This window comes from Salvia miltiorrhiza, chromosome 2 (genome assembly GCF_028751815.1).
Source record: "Salvia miltiorrhiza cultivar Shanhuang (shh) chromosome 2, IMPLAD_Smil_shh, whole genome shotgun sequence".
In the NCBI taxonomy this organism is placed as follows: domain Eukaryota; kingdom Viridiplantae; phylum Streptophyta; class Magnoliopsida; order Lamiales; family Lamiaceae; genus Salvia; species Salvia miltiorrhiza.
Window position 1 is genome coordinate 41,014,108 of NC_080388.1, and position 22,689 is coordinate 41,036,796.

A 22,689-nucleotide genomic window follows, 5' to 3' on the forward strand; every position below is an offset into this window, starting at 1 on the left:
TCGATCGGTTCGGTCGACTGACCGACCTAAAATTCAAAAACTAACTAACTGACGGTTAGGAGTTTTACTGGGCCGAACCAGCCGAATTTTGGCAGACAAACCGATGGAAAAATGAACCGACGATGTAGTCAGTTTTTCGGTCGGTTGATCGGCGCGGAGAAGAGAGGGAGAAAACCGGCGAGGACTTCAGCCACTGCTTTAAAGTGGCGTGAACTGTGGGGGATAAGAAGTTGATGGGGGAGAGGAGAGAAGAGTAGAGGAGGACGGAGGGAGGGAGATGAGAGCAGCGCCAGAGGTCTCGTGTAGGGGAGAACTGTGGCATGGCTGCGGTCACAGCGCGGGCACGGAGGAAGGTCTGGCGTGGCACGGCTGCACGGCGGGGGTTCTGGCGCGGCATGGCTGCCGGCAAGGGTTGGCCGAAGGCCCTGGTCCATCTGGGTTGAGATTGGGGGGAGGGAAGGGAACCATTGAAAAATTGAAATTGCATTGAGGGGGAAGAGGGACGCTGCATACAGATGGGGGGGGGTTGGGAAAATCTGAAAATGTGAAAGATGTTTTTAGATTTAGGGTTAGGGTTAGTAAATAAAAAAAATATATAAATATATATTTTCAGTCGATTCGGTTTTCGACAGATCAAATTCGGGAAAATCGAATCGGCCGATAAAACCAAAATTTCTATAGAAAATGGGCCGAACCGGCGACCACTATAAAAAAATCACCGAAAATTGATCGGTTCGATCATTTTTCGGTTGATTTTTTTCGACCGGTTCGATTTCTGCTCATCCCTACTTGGAGTCTACTGTTTTAAGCCCTGGACATATGCAAAGTTGACAAAATGGTGATATTTGATAGTAGTATAAAATAATTTAGAGATTCATAATAACAATATAAATTAGAGTGCCACACATTAGTCCTTACTTACATAATTGTACGTATAATTGACGACTAGTCGAAATGAGTAGGTCATATAATTAGGGATCTTGGGCCGACACATTCGGTTTTGGGCCAATTTATTTAATTTTAGGTCATTTTCAGTTCGGACTAATCGATTTTTTTTATTTTTCGAGCTAAAATATTTCGACTCTAACCCTAACTCATATGATTTCGAGCCAGTCCATCAGATTCACAAGTTTACGATTTTTTTACATGTGTGATTTTTTATTGATAATCATATTCTTGTAAGAAAAAATAGATCGTGTTTTTTACACTTTGCCTCGTTTTAATTTTTTTTAAGTGTTATTTCAAAGTAAATTTACATAATAGTTAATATGTAACTTCATTAATGATAAGAATTGGATATACATTTAACATAAGTGATTATCTTTCTTTGATTTTTATGTTATAAATGTTTGTTATTAACCGTTGGAAAAAACTAAAACACATTGCACAAGTATTAAAATCTTATTATCGAATTAAAAAGTAAGGTAATAAAATTTGAAAATCAATTACTAAGCAAAAATTGGATTAATTGGATCAATCCATTTAATTTTCGGGTCTATAGGACTCGGTCTATTTTTAATTCGGATCAATCCATTTAAGCAAAAAACTGAAAAAAATTTTGGATTAAATTTTTTTGGCACTAACTTTTTTCTTCGTCGATCTATTTGAATTCACCCGTTGATTTCGAGCTTATTGACATCCCTACCTATAAACAAACTTACATTTTCCACCTGTTACGTACCAATCTAAACATTACTAAATAGCGTGCGTATTGGACTATCATGATTAATAATGGAAAAGTCACCATTAACTCTGATATACTACTACATTTTACCATATGGAGTGTGGACCATTTATAACCTTATCTTCTTGTCTGCCGTCAGTACGCTTTCTCTATCATCGTCCATCTTTATGTTAATTAATTCACCATTATATTATTATTTGCAGAATATATTATATTTTATTAACAAAGTATCATATATAGCCAAGGTAATGGTATTCATTATTCAATAACTTGGACATGGACTCGCAAGTGGCAACCTGGAACTTAATAATTAGAAAAATTAATAAGTATAATATGAATTTGGGTTCGAAGATCGTTTAAAAAATACCACTAGTGTTGATCGGATAGAATTGTAGTAGCCATATCACACCAATTATTATGATGTATGGGGCCATCACTTGATTCCTTTTTAGCAAATGAAAATTATTATACTATCTTTTGTAACGTTATGAATCCATCTTTGACTAATTTGGGCATCGAACTGTTCCAAACAAATCTTGATCGTTAACTTAATTTGATAGTGTAGAAGGTTCAATTTTTCTCATCATATAATTATATGCAAAATTCGCAGATTAATATTTGTGTAATGTCTTAATTCAAGATATTATCCGATGATGTTAAAATAAAAAACACTATGTGACACAGAGATTGAGAAAATCCAGATCTTACTTAGTTTCTTCATCATTTTACACTAGGGTCATATCAAAAGCAGCTGCTACTGTCTTGATTTGCATTAAGCACATCACAAACTCAACAGAAACGAAATTAAACCCCTCATATACATAACACATACTTAATATATATATGCAGAGGTTCCGCCACTCATGAAAACACGTAGACTTGAACACTATATACATGCAACCGCCGCCGTCTGCCGCCCCTTACACTTTCTCGTGGTGCTTGCTCCTCGTCTCCCCACTGTAAAGCCTGCAAAATCCAAGATTGATCACTTAATTAACACAAAAATACCAAAACCTCTTGAAAAACATTAAACTAGCTCTCAAGAGAGTAGAGATCGTCACCCCCACAATCATCATCATCATCATCATATATATAGGTTAGAGAAAGTCTCTCAAAGTAAAGAAAAATTGTGGTTACCAGTCGTAAACAGTGGGGGAGTTGGGCTCGGGGCGGTCGAAGTAGTTGGCTCCGATGGTCTTGGTGGCGAGGTTGCTGCCGGGGTGGAAGACGCTCCGCCACACGTTGTCCTTCCTCAGGGCGGTGGGCGACGGCGTCCCCGGCGTTGCCGGACTCGACGGCATCGACACAGATCTCGGGTACTTGCTGCTTCCCTCCACTCCAATATCTACAAAACCAATTAAACCAAATTAATTAATTAATTAACACGGACGGAGACTGAGTATATATATATATATACCTTTGATGTTCAAGGGCTTGGCCGTGTAAAGCTTCTTGAGGTGTTTGAGGCCGCGCTGATCGGGCTGCGGCCCCGCCACCACATCATCCCAGAGATGATCGAGGAGCACCATTTTTCATTGATTTACTTTTTCTTCTTCTATAAGATGATTATATATAGAGAGTGACTAGTAAAGGTGGTATACATGTATAAATAAATACAAGGATTCGAGGCAAAATATCTTCCCATTTCTATCTTCCACCTTCTTATCCCTTTCTCCACACCCTCACTCATAAATTAAAGGGTAAATGTGCAGATTAGCCCCCGGAGTAGTAGCTCCTATAACGCATAATCCCTCTTACTCACTGTGTGTGCAATTAAACCCCTGAACTCCGAGAAAAGAGTGCAAATTCCCCCCTCCGACCTAACGCCATTAAGTGTTCGTTAACGTTTGGGTTTAATTGCACCCTCTACTTCAGGGGTGGATCTGCACCTTAATTTCTTTTTTATTTTTTTATAATTTCAGCAACCCACCTCCGGCATCAACTTAACCGCCCCCATACTCATCGATTCTGACTTGCACCTTGTTAGTTCGCACGCGCCCAATCTCTTGGTTGTCGACTGTCCACCGCTTACATGCAGCAACGCCACCAGCTTCTTCACCGCCCCGCACAACAGCATCGATCCTCCAACACCTTAACATTTTAGGCTTATCTTATGATATTAATTGTGTATATATTTATCTATATAATATATATTTAAATTTTATTTATTTATTTTTGAATAATTATTAAAACTCTAGATAATAATTATGATTTTATTTTTGGTTAATTTAATATTTGTAAATTTATTTTAAAAGAGAAAAAAGAATGGATCCGGGTCAAGACTCGAGACCCTGTGAATCTAATGGATCTGGACATAAATCTCATTTTTTTGGACCTAATGGATTTGGACCGGATCCTGACCTAAGTAAAAAAATACGAATATGGATTTGGACCAAGCAGGATTCGATTCAGGTCCACATCTGGAGTTGGTGATGCTGCTGCATGTCGGCGGTAAGCAGTCGACGATCAAGAGATTGAGCGCATGCGAGCTGACAAAGTGTAAGTTGGAGCCGATGAGTACGGGGGGCGGTTAAGTTGATGCCGGAGGTGGGTTGCTGAAATTATAAAAAATAAAAATAAAAATAAAATAAGAAAATTAATGTGCAGATCCACCCCTGAAGTAGATGGTGTAATTAAATCCAAACATTAACGGACATTTAACGGCGTTAGGTCAGAGGGGGGAATTTGCACCCTTTTCTCGGAGTTCAGGGGTTTAGTTGCACACACATTGAGTAAGAGGGGTTATACGCTATAGGGGCTACTACTTCGGGGGCCAATCTGCACCTTTTCCCTAAATTAAAAACTGAGGCTACTGGCTACATTTCCATTTTTATGTACAAATAATAAATTAATTAGCTACCAATATTCATGAAATTAAATTATACTATAATATATTTACTACTTTATAGGGTTTATTTTATTGAAATTATATGTGTGTTAAATTTGACTTTTATGAAATTCGTATGCATCATTTACACCATTTTCAATTGCATGTTTTATAATTACATTTATCTAAAAAATAATTATATAATCTTTAAAAGGATAAGTATAATTTGTGTACCGCGCTTTAGCCTTTTTTTTTTAGTAGAAAATTTCTTTAACTTTACGTTTATATATTAAAATTCTTGAGTTTGGCAAAAAGAAATTATTACTTCCTCTGTCTTAATTCAATAGATCATAAAGTTTGGACACGAATATTAAGAAACAAATAGTTTATTATAAAATGGGAGAGAGAAAGTAGATTTTTTTTTAAGGGTAAAGTTGTGAAAAAAGTAGAATAGAGAAATTAAGATATTATTTTTTAAGTGAAACAAGAGATAATTTTGTGGAGAGTGAAAATTTAAAATGTCATATTCCTTAAGTTATATGTGAAAAATATCATCTTTTATAAACATAAGCATTCTATGCTCTATTCTTTAAATACTCTTTGATTTGATGGGTCTGCTTGGTTTTTTGTGAAAATTTTACATATTTGATCGATTTGACAGCTATCAGTCATAAAAGTCAACTATGTGACAGTTATTAGTTAAGAACTCATCTGATCGGTGGGTGGATAGATCATCTGACCGCGGTCAGATGATTTTACCGGACGGTCATAGGATCTGGGTGGTCGGATCATCTGACCTCCCGGGCGGTCAGATGATCTACCCACCCATCGGTCAGATGAGTTTTTGACTGATAGCTGTCAAATCGTTGACTTTTATGACTGATAGATGTCAAATCGATCAAATGTGTAAGACTTTCACAAAAAACCAAGCAAACTCATCAACATCAAATGGTAAAATAAGTAATTCACATAATTTGAGCATAAAATGCTTAAGTTTATAAAGTAGGATATTTTTCATATACAATACAAGAAATATGGCATTCTTGCGTATTAACTTGTTCGCTATTATTTTCACCACGCCGCAAGTATACGGTGTAGTTGCAATAAGTGGAAGCAAAGTCGTATCCCACAAGGATTGGTGAATTCAAACTTCTAAATACTATTAATAAGTTGTTTTCAATCTATTTAGACAATCAAAGATGAAGAGATATTAAAGGTTAAATCAAAGTTAAATAAAGCAAGCAAACTAAATAACAATAATATAAACTTAGTTAATAAATTGGGGAATGACTCGAAGGAAAGTTATCCTAGGGACTAGATTTCGATGGATAGTAATGAACTTCAATCTAAATCAATATAAATCTTGATATGGCCTACTTATCTAGGGCGATCTCCCCACTAGTTTTAGCCCCCTCCCGGACGACTAAAACAGTAGATTACGGGTCATAATTGTCGTCCCCGGTCAATTTCTAATCTATAACTCTCAATAGCACAAAAGATCGATAAGCCATCACCCACCTCTCAACCTCCCGGTTTATTGAGATGATATGTATCAAACTCCTAATCTATTGTAATTATCCTCTCCCGATTCAAATAACAAATTAGAAATGCACAAAAGGTGGCCAACCAATCATACAAGAGATAAATCTAGGGCTTGAAAAGATAACAATAAGCACAATCAAGATATATATTAAACAAAGAAATCAATCCATTACAAATCCATCTAATCTAATCCCTAAAATAAGGGATTTTAGCCAAGCATATTCATAATAAAAATAAATCCCAAGTCATAAGAAAACATAAATAAAGATATAGAGAGATAGAGATTCATAGACAAATCCTATAATCTTGATCTTCAATCATGTAGTCTTGATGAGCTCCTTTCCAAGTCTTCCCCTTCTTTCTTTGATTTTGGTGTTGTTCTTGTGTGTGGAAGAGAGAAAATGGTAGAAATGGAGGCTAGGGTTTGGAATTGAAGTGTTGGGAAGATAAAATGTGTGGGAATGGTGAATGGTATGAGAAAAGAGGGGGGAAAAGGAGTTTTGGGGCTAAAAATCCCGTCTGGGCCCACAAAAACGCACAATTCCGCCTTTTGACCGCGGTCACGGCCGTGATCGCGGTACATGACCGTGGGAGAGCTTTTGGAGGGGGCCCGCAGCCGCGGCCCGGATTTGGTCGCCGTTTGCGCTCACGGATTCCTCTCGAGATGTACTTCAATCTCATATCTTCAAAATTCTCCAATTAATCCTTGAATTTTCCTGAAATCACTCCAAAACTACACCAAGGAATCAAATCTTCACAAAACTCAAAATTGGGATACAAATACATATTAGCAATCAATTCAAGGGGAAAAAAGACAACAATTCATGCGATATTGAGGTACGAAAACCATGTTTGTCAATTAACACTTTTGGGTGGGGACCACAATGACATTTGGTATAATTGTGTAAATAATGAGTTGTGTGTAAATGTTTGTTATGTACTCTCTCTGTCTCATTATAAATGTCCACTTTTTATAATGGTATGTCACATTCCTTTTTTGGTAATATGTTCTCTCTCTATACCTAATATTTAAATAATTTCCACCAACTTACTTTATCTAGTTTCTACATATTTCTTAATCTCCGTGCCCAAAGGTGATGAGACATTTTTAATGGAACGGAGAGAGTATAATTTTTTATTTTAGGAAATAGCCTATTAAATTGAGACGTCCAAATAAAAAAAATATGACCTATTAAATTGTGATGGAGAGAGTATAATTTTGGTTCGAGATAGAATCACTAATAATGAGTTAAAATTCAACATTAACCCATTATTTATTTCACATTTTTTTTCGTCGTTAATTTTCTTCTTTAATTAATACTTCTTCCATTCTAGAACAAGTGTCTATATTTTTTTTGTTTGTCCCATAAGAAGCGTCTATTTTTTAAAGGAAGAAGTGGGCTCCATCACTTTTTTATCTTTTTATCCTTTAATTATATTCATTTAAATTCTTCTCACTTTTAAACTTTTTATCTTTTTACCCTTTAGTTATATTCACTTAAATTCTTCTCTCATTTCTAAAATGAAAAAAAAAATATCTTCTCTCACAAAATAAAAATGAATTTTACCACTTTTTATCTTTTAACTCGTTAATCATTTCTACTTAAATTCTTGTGTCGAAAAGCAAGTAAACAATTTTTATGAGATGAATAGAATAGTTTTTTATAGTGAATTATATTCAATAATAAAATGATAACCATTTCATTGAACTCTCGCATGAATTTATGCATGTTTACTTTTCCACGCAAGCGCTAGAACGTCTAAAATTTATGACCAATAATGATCTTTTTTATATATATAAAAAATCTTTAACTTCCATTTAATTTTTAAATGCCAAACTTTTATACGAAAATAAAATTATTGTCCAAGATCTTATGTGGATATAATGATACAAATACATTATTCAAATACAAATTATTAACTAAAATAAATGATAAAAAAAATAATTATATAACTTCATTTGAATGGAATAAACTTTAATTAATAATAAACTTAAACTAAAATATATAAAATTGAAATTAAGGAGAAAAGTGGGGGGAAAAAATGTACGTTGGTCGTTGGATATCATGTAAATCTCCCGTAAGATAATTCATGTAGAGATTTGAAATTTTGAAGGAAGCAGTGCATGGGAGTGGCGTGGTGATAGTAAAAGTTGAGTGGAAGAAAAGGAAATCTTGCAAAGAGGATAAGGATGAAGACTAAGTGAAGTGGGCCCCGCCCGAGGACGTAGATATACCATGTGTCACCTTATCTACCGACTTGTCCTTTACTCTGCCTACACAGGGCAGGGCTCTCCTTGTAATTTTACTGCTGATATTTTGTGCCAGTCTTAAATTAATACTTCCTCCCCCAATTTTTTTGAACACAAAATTAAACAGAAGATGTAAATTCAATAATAGTGATATGATCCATAATTTTTAAAGAGTTAATACTTTTTTATACAAATGGGTCAATTTTAATGAAATATTTCAAAATAAAAAATGAGCCAATTTTAATAAAACGAATAGAGTAATATCTAAGTTTGAATTCATCTATTAATATGTAGTCTCTTAATTACCTTTATATATATATAGTCTTAATTGAGTTGGAAGGGAGGGTGGGTTGAATTCGACTTATTTGATGCTCTATTCGTCCCTCATAAATATGCATAGTTGATTATAATATATATTTTAATAAAAAATTATTTGAAGTATTGATAGTGGAAAAAATATTTCATATTAGGGTGTTGTTAAGTAGATCGTGGATAAATAGTGTAAGTTATACATATTAAATTATAAAAATTATGTATTAAATAGTGTTCAAAAATAAAGTGTGCATAATTGAAGGAACATACCCAAAAAAAATTATGCATAAATATGAAGGACGAGGGAGCATATGATAGTTACAATATATTCCCTACGTTCCATCTATCTTGAGACTATTTCCATTTTGAACGTCTCACCTATCTTGAGATCTTTCCTTATTTGGCAAAAATTTTACCCTTTATTCATATTTTTATTTTTTTATTTTACACACAAAAAACACTTTTCTTAATTTTCATGCCCAAAAAAAGAATCTTATTATAGTTGGAACGGATGGAGTATAACATTTATTTGACTTTTTGAGCTCGACCTTGACAATGGAAATTACTAGTTACAATATTATGTTAATATATTCTTTATCAAGTCTAGAACAAGCGAGTACTTAATTAGTGCTTTAGTTTTGAACATTGAATAATTTGATTTGATTTTCAATACTATTCCATTCAACCTCTGGTTACGTAAATCTAAGTGTAACAATAATTTATATAAATTTAGATTAAGTAATTACTTAATTGACGTTTTCAAATTGAGTGTTGAACAATTTGGTTTGATTTTCAATAGTATTCCATTCTACATTTGTAGCTAAATCTAATTGAATCATTTAAACATCCAAGCATTGCGAACTCCTGTCTGTAAGCAACAAAGTTTAGGGTTCAAACTCCACTGTTCTTTATTCCCTTGAGTAAAAAATAAAAAATAAAAAAAATATGATTGATAAATTACATATTTACATGAGAGAATGTCTCATATGCGACGTTTACACGGTGCTGACCATTCATATATTTTAATAGAACACTTATAAATATAATACTAATGTTCTATTAAAGTATGTGAGGGGTCTACACCATGCAAACGTTCACATATAAAAATTTATGTTTACATAATTATTAGGTAATTATAATATTACTTAATTTGATAGCGCATTAGGAATTTATTTTAGCTTTCAAGTATTCGGTATAATTTGAATCATGATCATTCATATTCATAAGATACGTTTTCATGTTTATTGCATTAATAATAATATTTCCCTTGTCATATAGTACAATGTTGAAGTCTTTGACGTGGATTTGAAGTTGTATCAGTCATTGATGTCATTTCATTTGATGCTAGCTCTTTATAATAGTGTTGAATAATTCAACTTAATTAATGTTTTTTAAGTGGAAAGATCTAGATTTAACTCTCATAAAGGTGAATAATGGTGAATTAGAAGAAGTGCGTACATATGTACAGATCAAGATGTGAGTTTTCACCTAAAAAACCTGCTGCTGTTATTATACTCTCCTCGTCCTAATTATATAGATTTGATTAGAATTTGCACAAGAATTAAAAAAATAACTAGAAAAAAAAATTATACAATTTTTTTTTCTAATATGATTATATTTATTTTTTGATGATAAAATAATATTAAAATCAATTAAAAAGTTAAATGAGGGTATACAAGTAAAAGCATGAAAAAATTATTACCTCAACTCATACATTGTTGGAACACTTATAAAATTTAAAATAAGCTCATATAATTAAGATAAAGGGAGTATAAATTTTTTATATAAATAAGTTTCCATTATATGGATAATCATATTTCTTGTATAGTTTTTTATAGACATGAATATGACAAAGTAAATTATTACTTCAGTGGCCCCAAGTCAACTGAACCACGTAGTTAGTTTTGTGCCTAGCCCACAGATTATTTAGTATTTTCTTTAGGCACAAATTATTTAGTTTAAATAGTTATAAACTCAAATCATATTCATAACTCATTCATATAATATTCATTTTTTCAAATATTTGGTGATCCAAGAAACCTCGAAGAATCGTGAGTGATATGTTGAGTTCGAATATATTCTTGAATGACGTACTTGACGTCGATGGACAAATATGGCAAAAAAAAATGTAATATTTTCTCCGTTCCATTAGAATAGACTAATTTTTCATTTTAAAATGTTTCACTATAATAGGGGTTTTTTTTTTAGTGAAAAAAAATGTAATTAAAATATTTAATTGGTGTAGGTCATATTACTTTTTTCCTTAAAAATAAATTTATTAATCTTTGTGCCCAAAAAAATTGAGTTTATTCTTATTTTAATGAGACGGAGGAAGTAAATCGTAAGAAAATACTGACCGAGAAATGAGCATCTAGGAGTATTCCAATCAACTGCGTGCAAATTTCAATGATTAAAAACAGGATTAACTACGTTTTCTATCACAATTATTTGCACTCTTGGCAAATCTATCTCAATTCTCTTAATAATTTTCATTATTTGAGCTAATTTTATTTAATTCATGTTTCATTCAAATAGTGAAATTAAAATTATCTTAATAAAAATACTCAATTATATATCTTATCAATCATGAAAAGTGAAGGTCTTTTAAAAAATATAAATAATAATACGTCCGTTGATAAAAAAAATAATATTAATTTTATTATCGGAGCGAGCCTTGAACGCTAGGAACATAAAACAAAAAGTGTTCATTGTCTTCTTTGGAGTCGTTTAATTATATTTGAGTAATAAAATATTATTAATATAATAATCCAATTTAATCAAGTATTCGATTGGTTTGCATGATTCAGCTAACCCTATATATATTGTTAGGGCTTGTTTGATATGGGTTTAAAAGCAGGATAAGTTAAATTAATATGGATTTATGTAGTGTTTGATATTATGTGTTACTAATATGGTCAACTCCAGGTTTATCCCAAGACCCTAGCTTATTTTGTGGGATTAACCCACACTAATTATCCCACCTCCCCCATGGGAGTAACCCACACTAATTATTCCACCCCCTCCATAGGCTACTAATTTAGGTATTTGATATGTTAATCCACCCTATTTCAATGGATACCAAACACTTTTTGGGATTAATTACCAATGATATCAAACACTCATCTGAGATTAGAAATCATGACTAATCCACACTAAATTATCAGGATAATTTATATCCTGATTAATCCAATACTGAAAATCAAACGGGCCCTTAGTATATAATTATAACCATATTTGATCATGTACTCCCTTCATCCCGACTAACTTAAATCGTATTCCTTTTCGGGTGATGCCGACTAACTTGAGTTGTTTCCGTACTTCGTAATAATTAGGCATTTTAATCCATAATTTAGATCACTAATTGGATCCTTTATTTTTTTACCAAACATAAAATGAGCCAGAGTAGTTGTAGAAAGAAAGAGAGAGAAGAGGGAGATAGACGGGATCACGGGAATGATGTGGATATTTTAAAAATAAATTGTGATTTTTTTTTTATTTTTTATTTTTTTTTTAAATTTCATAAGTAAAATTATATAGTTTTAATTAGAGTTGTACCACGTCAAAGTCAATATGCCCACATACTCCATGTCAAATTTAATTTGAACATAAATTCGATCAAATTATGGAAAATTTGCTATAATGTTTAAATTTGTGTATTTATTTACACCTTTCGAAATTCATGTGCAAAATCAAGATACACTTAAAACTTAGAGGTATCACCCTAATGTAACCAAAACATTTTAGTCATAGGAAATTCTAGGCATACAAATAAAATATGGAAATAATAACATTTCTGACTAAAATACCCTTTTAGTGTGTAACAATGTAAAATATACTATTACACACTATTTAGAAGCGAAAAACTGTGTAATAGTATAAAATACACTATTACACTCTTTTTCACAATCACACACTTTTACGTTACATAATTTTCGCGATTATTGCACAATTTTTGAAAAAGTGTGTAACAGTGTATTCTACACTGTTACACACTTTTTCGCAATTACACACTTTTGCAAAAAAGTGTGTAACTGTATTAAGGGTATAATTGTACATTTATATTAAAAAGTTAGTTTTTCCATATTTTTATTTGGGTGGACACTTTTTCCTTTTCTTATACAAGAAGGGCTAATTGAGCCCATTAACTCTAAAATTTATGTATTTAGACATCAATAACCCTAATGAAATATGCAAACTATCAACACACAATCTCGTTTATTATAAGGTAAGAATTTCAACTTCTTCTTATTAGTGTTTTTTTTAATAAATAAACTAGAATCGGAAAAATCTAAATTTGAAACTTTTGAATAGTAATTGTGATTATTCAACAAATTTTCCTTCTCAAAAATTAATTTTATGAAATATTAAAACTTTTATTTTATTAATATACTACTCTACTTTTTCGTAGTACTACTATGAATTAATGTTGTACAAAATTAAATATTTTTAAATTTATAATATTTATGATTCATAAAATTTTATAATTTAGTTATATATTTATTTATTTTATTTTTTAACTATAGTTGTTACAGTGCATCGCGCACAACGGCACAGAGGACAATATCAAACTCACGAGTTCATAAGATTTTGTTTGCGAATTGTAGGTAGAATAGGGTGAATTCATGATTAAGAAGTATTTTAATCATGAAATTATAGGCAAAGTAAGGTCAATTCACACTAAGCCCACTGCCCACGTTTGGTTGGGTGTTTCTAGAGGTTGGAAAGAGAATCAAGTAATTGAATCCATTACTTGTTGTTTGGTTTGGGTAATGAGATAATCATTACCCTTATTTGAGGGTAACCCAATCATCCAATTTGTTACCCCTCAAAATAGAGGGAAAACAAAAGAAAGGAAATCTCGTACTAATGATTCTTTTTTATTGTTAAACCAAACACTCAATAAAAGTAATGATTATTGTTACCATTGCACTCCTTTATCTGATTTCATTCCCTTTCCATTTTTCTACTTGAACCCAACGAGCACTAAGAAGCATTTTAGTCGAGAATTATATGTAAAATATGGTCAGCTAATGACTATTTAGTCCTCGGCTAAAAAAAAATGACTGTTTAGTCTTAAATTGCGAATTCTCAACTATAAATTATCTCTAAAATAGAGCAATTAACCACTAAACCTGTAATTGTGAATTGCGGAATAAAATGGTAGAAGTAATTATATATTTATTCAATCATTTTTTATGTTAGTAAGCTAATATCGATTTTTGTGTTCATTGGAAGCTAAACTAATTTTTATCTTTAGTATTTTAAAATGATAATTTTATTAATTTCCTCTTAAAACGCCCACATAAAAAAAGAGAGATACCAATTGTACCTAAATTAAAATTATTTGCTCAGAAATGAATAATTGTCCTAGCCCCATATCATTACAATGCCAAATGACCTACTTTCCGACCGAAAAAAAAAGGTTGGAGCTAGAAATATCATTTCCAAATAAAGTCATGATTAATTTTACCAAAGCATGTCTCGACGCCATTTATATACGAAAATCTAGAATTTTGAACTTACTTTCCGTCAAATTATTCTAGAATTGATGTTAAATAGAGTCCCACTGTTATTATCAAGAGAATATAAATGTTTATCATTTACTCCGTCCGTTCCACTATAAGTGGCTCAAAACCTTTCGACACGAAAATTAAGGAGAAGGTGTAAATTAGTTAAAAGTGATAGGACCTATAATTTTTTAAGGGTTAAAATTTTCTATTTATAGAAACATGACACTTATAATGAGACGATTCAAAATGAAATACAGACCACTTATAGTGTGACAGAGGGAGTATATATTTCTTAATTAATTATGGGTCCACACACTTAGTACTTAGTAATAGGATAAATATAATGGGCCTGACTTGGGCCACGATAATTCTATTCATTTTGGTGGCCCCGGCCCAAAAAAGTATAGCGTATCCGTAACGGCGCCGTTTCGATGAAATCGGTCGTCGCATTTCCGAGAATCTCTCATATCATCTCCTCCACTCAAAAGCCTCTAAATCATTTTTGTCACTTCCTTTTTCCATTTTTATAATCGCGAGAATTAGGGTTAGGGTTTCATTCCCACCCAAATCGAAACTAAAACCCCAAGTCAGTCTCACTCACTCCCACGCTCAAAAACTCAGTCACCATGGCAGCCAAAGCGCCGTCATCGGAAGCTCAGCAGCAGGGCGGCGTCTCGGCCGATAGCAAGCCGGGGCTGCGTAAACCGGTGTTCGTGAAGGTCGATTCTCTGAAGCCGGGGACGAGCGGGCACACACTTGTCGTTAAAGTGCTGGAATCGACCACCGTTCTGAGCAAGAAGCCACGGAACCCGACTTTTCGTGGGGCCCAGAACCAGAATACGAGGATCGCCGAATGCCTTATCGGAGACGAAACGGGCACGATTCTCTTCACGGCTCGTAACGATCAAGGTCTTGAGATAATCTCCTAGCTTGTGCTGTGGTCGTAAATGCTGCGATTTTTTAATTGTTTGTTTGAGGGTTTTGTGAAATTTTATTCATTGTTGATATGCTGATATATACATGTGGATACGTGTATGATTGTGTGTGTGTTTGCGCAGTGGCTGATGCCTCTTAGGAATTTGTGTGGCGTCACTAAAACCTTGTTTGGATTTTTTTATTTGGCTGGGAATTTTGATCGGTTAGGTTTTTTTTTGTCAATTGTTTTGTTGACTGGTGGGTAACTAGAAACTGAAAGGAATTATGATCATGGTCTTGAGCCTGTGATAACACCTTTTTAGTATACAGAAAAATTTAAATATGTTGCTGCAGATACTGCTACTCCCGTTTTTATCTTTAAATGTCTAATTAGATTAATAGGTTGTCTCAGGTTATTGTATGGTCTCAATTATTCTATGGAAATGCAGTACTTCAGAATTTTCGTTCTCTGTTGAATATTTTGGGACATTTTTGTTGAATAACAGTGTGCAAGTCAAAATTTTGTTTCCATTTTCATGTTTGTTATTTTGGAGGGAATGATTGATTTGTTTCCGTGATCACATTTTGTTGGGTTTTAGTCCGTACCTAATTCTTAAGCCGTCTTTCCAAGCTTAAAATCAAATAGTATTTGATTATTCTGGTATATATTCTATAAATCAGAATTTAGTGATTTCGAGGAAAGTTTGTGTTTAGTGTTACAGTCTTACAGATGCAGCCTGTCTGGTATGTTCCGGATGGTGAATAAATAAACCCTTCATTAATGCAGAATGAAATCTTTCTGAATGCCACTAATAATTTGCTGCATTCTATGCAACTCCCTGATTTTTCGTTTGTGACTTTGATGTAAGGAACTTAAAAAACAGCTCTGGTTCTCAATCTGGGTTTTTTGCTGGTGGGGTGACATAATCTTGGATTGGATTCAACTTTGAACTTATGTCTTACCTATCAAACTTCTTGTTTTGTTTCAATTTTTTACAATGATTTTTGTGCCTTCTATTTTTAAATATCATTGAGATTGATCATTTTCTTTTATTGTGGTTGGTTGCAACTTGTTCTGTTAGTTTTTGCGATATACAACTAAAGATAAGGTGGCCAGTATACCATTATACTATATCAAGATAGCATTTATTTTTGTGTTGACTAACTTGCTACAGTATACCTACCTGTTATATGGCAATGCCCTTTACTTCTTTGATGATACAGTATGTGTTGATGATTGCTCATAATATGGATGTCCATCTCTGTTGGACTATCTCACCACTACTTTGGACATATTTGTTGATGAGATGAGCTTTAATTATGATGCAGTTGAGATGATGAAGCCTGGTAACACAGTGATACTTCGCAATGCAAAGATCGACATGTTTAAGGGGTCGATGAGGCTTGCTGTTGATAAGTGGGGCCGTGTTGAGGTTACTGAACCAGCAGATTTTGTGGTCAAAGAGGAAAACAATCTCTCCCTTGTCGAGTATGAGCTGGTTAACGTTGAAGAATCTTGAAAAGTTTGAATTCCACCTTGTGGATATTGGACTGCAATTCACTTTGTCACTATTGGGTCTTCGGTATACAAGTTTTCCTGGTTACTTTGTCTTTTTTGCCACTGAGTTGATTAACAACATGCTATAGGTCTGATTTAATTGTGGCATTAATTTGTTGGTGTGTAAACAATATGGTCCCTTGATTCTGCCATATATTATCTCTCGTTCTTAAATGTGGAAAAAAGTAAATTTTCAATATTCGCAAGTATATTTCTGGGTTGTTTTCTCGTTTTTTATCTTTATTTTAGCACAGATATTTCTTTGAATAGCCTGTGTCGAGACAGAATATTAGTGAATTATTTCACAATAACTCAAATGCATCTCCACAATGCTGTTTCTCCACATAGCATTATGCCATTCCAATCTTTTTCTTCGCCGTTGTTACATGATCTAGTCGAATTCGGCAACAATTTTTTAGTCATAAAACCTTGCAATTATTATGGTACCGGGCTCAATTGTAGTTGATCAAAGAAATTACTACTTCCATCTTATAAAAATCAGATTATATGTTTGTGTGTGCGAGTGAATCATATATCAAATATACAAATCAGATTATATGTTTGTGTGCGCGAGTGAATCATATATCAAATATACGTGAATATCTTTTAAGAAAGAAAAAGAATGATTTTATTTGGAGAAATCAAGATGAGTCCAAACATGATGCAAGTAGATGAATTATTTATGGTGTACATTTGAGTTCTCCTGTGATAGCAAGTAGCATCTTGCAACTCAGAAAGGGATAACTCCCAACAAATGATCACACAACTTGCCTTATTAGGAACTAAAACTAAGGAGAAAAATGCTAGAACCTTTGAAAAATCAATTGCAAATCATATTCAAAGTTTAACATTAATTAGTCGTTCTCATGGACAAGTGATTAGGGGTTATCAATTATTTTTCAAATGGAAAATTCAATACACTCCTGCACTAATCCAGACCTCTGACTCGGATCTATATAACTTGGCACTTTCCTAAATAGGTAAAAATTTAGCTCGAGGCATTTTGCAAATTTTTTATCTGTAAAATACCAAGCAGAAGCAGCAATTGTAGGAAAACATGAATATCCCCAGCGATATAGTTTTAGATGTAGCTGAGTTCAAATTCCCGACATAAATCTATATAACAAATCCAAACAAAAGCAAGCATACTTTATTACTTGGAAACGAACGTGTATTACTACTTTGTATTCACAAAAAAGAATGATTTTTATAGATTGAGAAAGCTCAAAAGTCTGACTTTATTTTACACATGATCGGGAAAAAGAAAGACCATTTTGGCCCATAATAAGAATTCCAATAATACTAATTAGCTCAAAAACAATTTATAAAACTATTTTTTCCCGTGAGAGTCCATTCCCTACCAATATCCACACAATACCACTTTTTTCCTAAAAAGAGAGGAAAAAGAAACATGATTTAATATATCTTCTGGCATTTAAAGGTTAAAAAAGTACAAACCCAGAAGTTTCCTGATGCAAGTAATTTCTAGCTCGATTGGGGAAGACGACTACCAGGGTTATAAGAGTAGCTTTAATGACGATGCAGGATAATGTCTCTTGAAGTAGTATTACATGTCCATTGACACCAATCACGAAACGCAGCGCATCTCAACTCATTCTAACAATCATCCATCTACAATACAGGAAAAGAAATATTTCTTATGGAAGGCTCTGGAAATTAAAAAAGAAAAAAACTAGTTTAGCCATTTGCTGCTAGAAAACAAGCAAAAAAACCAATGCAGAGATTAAGACTGTGACTTAAAGTGCCAGTTATCATCCGAGGCTTATACATATTCAACTTAAACAAAAACGAGAGAATCAGAAAACCTTCAAGCCTCAAATCAGCCAATGAGCAGTAATCATAACCCTGAACGAAAAGAAAAAGGAAAGGTCGAGTCAAAAGGTTATGCTAGCATTTATTTTTTTTCTATTCTTTTTTATCAAGGTCATGACAAGGCAAGTCTTGAAGCAATACAAAAATAGAAGACAATAAGTATTTTACATAAAGAATCGAGGATCTACCATACTTGCAGATTTCACCTTATTACAAAATTCACTACAAAACAGCCTCAGGTGAACTTCTTGAGGATTCACATGTTAAAGCAAAGTTACAAACATCGAGAATTTTGATTCAACAAAGAAATTAACTAAAAAGTTTACTTTCTAAAATATGATGAGCTCATTGTATACCAAAGATCACGAAATATTAAGAACTCTCTGCATGAGACTCTACCTATCAGACAATCTCCTAGAGGTCATGAAACTAAAACTTCGCTCGAACAATCCAACAGTCATCATACATCATCGTTGGAATCTGATGAACACAATGTATTAGGATGATTGTACAAGACTAAATATCGACAACAGTTTGTGAAAACAATTAGAAGCGCTATAATCTATCCATAGAAACAAGCTCTTGGATATGATCAAAAAATTTAAATTGACCATGGAAAAGACATGGCCAAGTACTAGTCTGTGTCTTTACAAACAAATGCATCTTATTCCTCTTGACATTTATTTAAGAATTATTAATTCAGAAAGGATCATTGATAACCTAATGGATCATGACTACAACATAATTTGAGTTTCATTGAAGTTAATAGCAAAATATCATAGTTTCTTTTGAGATGTCTCGATTTCCCTCAAATCATTTACTCACGGAAAATGATAGGATCAAGATGCCATTAATTCTAATTCCATAACTGTTACAGAATTCAGAGCATTAAAGCTACGAAAGCGTAGTAGAGCTCACCTTCAATGCTCCAACCGTGACCGCGAGGCGCGACGGATAGCATGGAAGTGAGCACGGCGGAGGCGGTTGCAGAGTGGTACGGCAACATAGACATTAAGCTAACACAGCTCATCTCTACGGGAGACCTAAATTTAAACAATAATTAATCAGCAATTCACAAAATAAGAATTGAAAAGGGAATGGGTGAAAGCCCTAATGCGGCAGTGGAACCTGAAAATGCGAGCGGAGAGCGGACTTTGAGATGAGATGCGAAATGGAGAGGGAGCAGCCCTAGGCTTGAGGCCGGGGGATATTCTGGCGGTGGCGCTACGGGCGGCGGAGCGAAGGGCTGATCTGGCGGCGAAGGCGGCCATGGTGTGCTTATTGACTATAGAAAGTCTGTGAAGATTGAATTTTGAGAGTAAGAGAGAGAGAGGGGTTAGGGCTTTGGCATGGGTTTAGGTAGGGCTGTCGATCGGTTCGGGTTCGGTTACCCGAACTCGAAATTGCCAAATTTCAATAACCGTTCCCGAACCGTTTTAGGAGTTCGGTTACCCAATACCCGCTTCGGTTAACCAATTGGGTTATTTGGGTATCCGAAATACCCATTTAAAAAATAAAATTCAAGCTCAAAAATTCGAGTAGATTTAGAGCATAAAACAACTTTGATAAAACCAGCTTCAAACAATCAACACGAAATGCAGAATCAGCTCGAAATGCAGAATTATATGATGCATAAGTGGGTGAGTTAGCTTATTTCACTTGTATGGAATTCCTATTTCTATATTTCTCGTGGAATGTCAAATTATTTCCTATGTTCTTGAACATCAGATTGTTCTTCTTTTCATTAGCCAAATGACCACGGGATTATTCCATTATGTTACATTATTACTCTGAAGCTCATTCCAAACTCGTTCCACGACCATCCCGTATTAAGAAAAGTAAAAGTTGGTATATACATTAAGCAACATTGGTAGCAGATGCTGCTAGTAAACAGCCCACCTGAGAAATTGAAAGTTTCTTTTTTGATATGTAGAGGAGAAAAGAAAAACTCTTTTTGATACGATTTTACCGTGTGCACTGAGCAATGGGCGGCGGACGGAGTCTGCCGGGAGCGGGGCGGCGGAGCCTGGCGAGAGCGGAGCGACAGAGCTGTGGCGAAGCGGCGGAGCCTGGCTGGAGCGGGGCGGCAGAGTCGTGGCGAAACGGGCGACGTCACTCGCAAGAGGGCAGCCGCACGGGGGACTTGCAGCGGCGGACGGAGGGCGGCGGTTGACGGCGTCGCCGGGTGACGATATAGAGAAGAGAGGGTGCGGCTGGGTTGTGCAGCAGCGAGGAGGGCTGGTAGGGTAGGGAAAGAGAATCACAAATTTCACGTTTCACATTAAAAATTAGGGCAACTGTTTTAATTTTTAAATAATTATTATAATTAAAATATATATATATATATTAAATTATTAAGTAAATAATTTATCGGTTATTCGGTTAACCCGACATACCCGAAATTTCCAAAAAAATGATAACCGAAACCGACCCGTTAACCAAAATTTTCGGTTATTGAATACCCAAATCCGAGAATTTCGGTTCGGTTAATTGGATACCCAAAACCCGTTAACCATTTAGACAGCCCTAGGTTTAGGCATAGCCAAATACCAAAACTTTTCGTTCCACACCAACTTCTCCCGATTTTCCCTATTTGCCCTCCACACTATTGGTTGGCTATGGTTTGGACACAGATTATAAAATTGGTTCGATTTTTTCAACCCCAAGCCCATTAATCACATCAGAATTCGTGTAAGGCAAAAGGTAAATAAAGATTCTTGTAATCCTACATCAATTTTGAAAGATAATCCTAAAAACTCACCGACTATTCTTTCGGTCGACGATGGCGCTGAAGCTTGGCGGGCGAGCAGCGGTCGACGGTGGCGTTGGCGGCGGCGCGGCAGCGGCGATTTAGATTGCTAGGAGAAGCGAAGAAGAAAGAAACATACGCTCCAACGCATACATCAATTTCAATTAGGGTTTTTTTGTTATTTTTAGACTTTAATTATATTTTATGACTTTTTTAATATATAATTTAAATAATAATTAATTTATTTCGGGCGGACCAACAAGCCCGAAAATCTCGGGCCTTTTAGCCAGAAAGCCCGATCAGCCGACGGGACGAGCTTTTTAGGCTCGATTTTTTCCATATCTCATTTTTTAAAGCCCAACCAACCCAACCCTAAAGTCGGGTTGATCGAGCCTTCCCGATGGGTCGGGTCGATTTTGACAGTTCTAATTATAAGGTCCTACCAAAAGCTTTTTCTTTATGTTTTTGTCCACAATAATATCGAATCTCAATATTTGATAATTAATCATAAATTAAACTAATCATTTATAATTTAATACTGCTATGATTAGACTAAATCAGTCCTCTTATACACAGAAATTAACTCTCATAAATTATAAAATGTATAATTGTCATGTTGATATTTTTTTAGATATAATATTTATACATAGATATTTAATATATGTAGTGATATTTTAATGAGGTGATTTTGGGTACAATCAGATATACCCTACAATCGGGTTGCACCCTCACTTACAGTGGCGGATCAAGGGGGGCTGAAGCCCCCTCCTTATTTTTTTTATTATATATATATATATAGGGTTGGGTTCCGGTAGTATCCAAGCTTATAATAGATCCGTAGATCCAAATCTAGACCACGCATTTATGACATGTGGCGCATCAAGATGGTAACAAGCGGCAAGAAGCTTCCAAGCATTTCAAGGCAAAATCTGGAGAGGGTAAAATTGGAATGTAATTTTCGGATTTAATAATTAAAAAAAATTTAGATTTTCTCAAAATAGATATATTTTAGATGCATAAAGTTTAATACGAAAATGCATGAAGGTTCATATAAAAATGCATAAAGTTCCATATAAAAATGCATAAGATTTCACCCCACCCCACCCCACCCCCCACCCCACCCACCCCCCCAATTTTTTTTTTCAAAAACTGATTTTCTGATCAGTTTTTGAAAAAAAAAATTGGGGGGGATGGGTGGGGGTGGGTCATCAATCAGAAAATCAGTTTTTGAAAAAAAAAAAATTGGGGGGGGGGGGTGGGTGGGGTGGGGGTGGGGCAGGGGTGGGGTGACGAAACTACCAGATTTATTAAAATGAAATGCATTTTTTGTATAATTTAATGCATTTTTATGTGAAAACTTTATGCATTTTTGTTTGATTTTATATGCATGTGAAACATGCCTATTTTTGGGGGGTGGTAATGGGGAGGGTTGAGGGGTGGTGTGGGGTGGTATGGGGTGGGAGTGGTGACAATACCAAAACTGTAAAAATAAAATGCATTTTTCTGTT

General features: G+C 34.2%; 3 protein-coding genes across 9 annotated transcripts; 1 reads left to right on the top strand and 2 right to left on the bottom strand.

Annotated features, from left to right (window-relative positions):
• Positions 1-2,366: 2,366 nt before the first annotated feature.
• LOC131013450 (auxin-repressed 12.5 kDa protein-like) lies at positions 2,367-3,348 on the bottom strand. Its single transcript, XM_057941536.1, has 3 exons — positions 3,102-3,348; positions 2,822-3,029; positions 2,367-2,650 (listed from the first exon to the last, which is right to left on the bottom strand). Exons 1-3 carry the CDS (start codon positions 3,211-3,213, stop codon positions 2,605-2,607), a joined length of 366 nt encoding a protein of 121 aa, XP_057797519.1. The 5' UTR covers positions 3,214-3,348; the 3' UTR covers positions 2,367-2,604.
• An 11,134-nt stretch (positions 3,349-14,482) lies between these two features.
• LOC131013451 (uncharacterized protein At4g28440-like) lies at positions 14,483-16,798 on the top strand. Its single transcript, XM_057941537.1, has 2 exons — positions 14,483-15,035; positions 16,371-16,798. The coding sequence occupies exons 1-2, from the start codon at positions 14,753-14,755 to the stop codon at positions 16,559-16,561; spliced, it is 474 nt and encodes a 157-aa protein (XP_057797520.1). The 5' UTR covers positions 14,483-14,752; the 3' UTR covers positions 16,562-16,798.
• Positions 16,799-17,777: 979 nt separating this feature from the next.
• LOC131013453 (protein NUCLEAR FUSION DEFECTIVE 6, mitochondrial-like) lies at positions 17,778-21,351 on the bottom strand. 7 transcript variants are annotated; one of them, XM_057941541.1, is made up of 5 exons: positions 21,194-21,349; positions 20,402-20,670; positions 19,561-19,728; positions 19,351-19,475; positions 18,277-18,465 (listed from the first exon to the last, which is right to left on the bottom strand). In XM_057941541.1, exons 3-5 carry the CDS (start codon positions 19,701-19,703, stop codon positions 18,458-18,460), a joined length of 276 nt encoding a protein of 91 aa, XP_057797524.1. In that variant the 5' UTR covers positions 19,704-19,728; positions 20,402-20,670; positions 21,194-21,349; the 3' UTR covers positions 18,277-18,457. The 7 variants fall into 7 exon arrangements, with proteins under 7 accessions (XP_057797526.1, XP_057797527.1, XP_057797524.1 ...); XM_057941538.1 differs by lacking the exon at positions 18,277-18,465 and adding an exon at positions 18,562-18,912 and having other exon boundaries at positions 21,194-21,350; XM_057941543.1 differs by lacking the exon at positions 18,277-18,465 and adding an exon at positions 17,778-18,231 and having other exon boundaries at positions 19,561-20,670; positions 21,194-21,350.
• Positions 21,352-22,689: the final 1,338 nt, after the last annotated feature.

What these genes read in the sequence shown, in the direction of transcription:
- LOC131013450 (XM_057941536.1), bottom strand. Translation starts at nt 3,213, where the DNA reads ATGGTGCTCCTCGATCATCTCTGGGATGATGTGGTGGCGGGGCCGCAG. An exon ending in CAAGCCCTTGAACATCAAAG is followed by an intron (nt 3,030 to 3,101) that starts GTATATATATAT and finishes TTGGTTTTGTAG; the next exon opens with ATATTGGAGTGGAGGGAAGC. An exon ending in TCCCCCACTGTTTACGACTG is followed by an intron (nt 2,651 to 2,821) that starts GTAACCACAATT and finishes TGGATTTTGCAG; the next exon opens with GCTTTACAGTGGGGAGACGA.
- LOC131013451 (XM_057941537.1), top strand. Translation starts at nt 14,753, where the DNA reads ATGGCAGCCAAAGCGCCGTCATCGGAAGCTCAGCAGCAGGGCGGCGTC. An exon ending in CACGGCTCGTAACGATCAAG is followed by an intron (nt 15,036 to 16,370) that starts GTCTTGAGATAA and finishes ATTATGATGCAG; the next exon opens with TTGAGATGATGAAGCCTGGT.
- LOC131013453 (XM_057941539.1), bottom strand. Translation starts at nt 19,703, where the DNA reads ATGGCCGCCTTCGCCGCCAGATCAGCCCTTCGCTCCGCCGCCCGTAGC. An exon ending in CTCTCCGCTCGCATTTTCAG is followed by an intron (nt 19,476 to 19,560) that starts GTTCCACTGCCG and finishes GTTTAAATTTAG; the next exon opens with GTCTCCCGTAGAGATGAGCT. An exon ending in TCACGGTTGGAGCATTGAAG is followed by an intron (nt 18,913 to 19,350) that starts GTGAGCTCTACT and finishes TGTGTTCATCAG; the next exon opens with ATTCCAACGATGATGTATGA.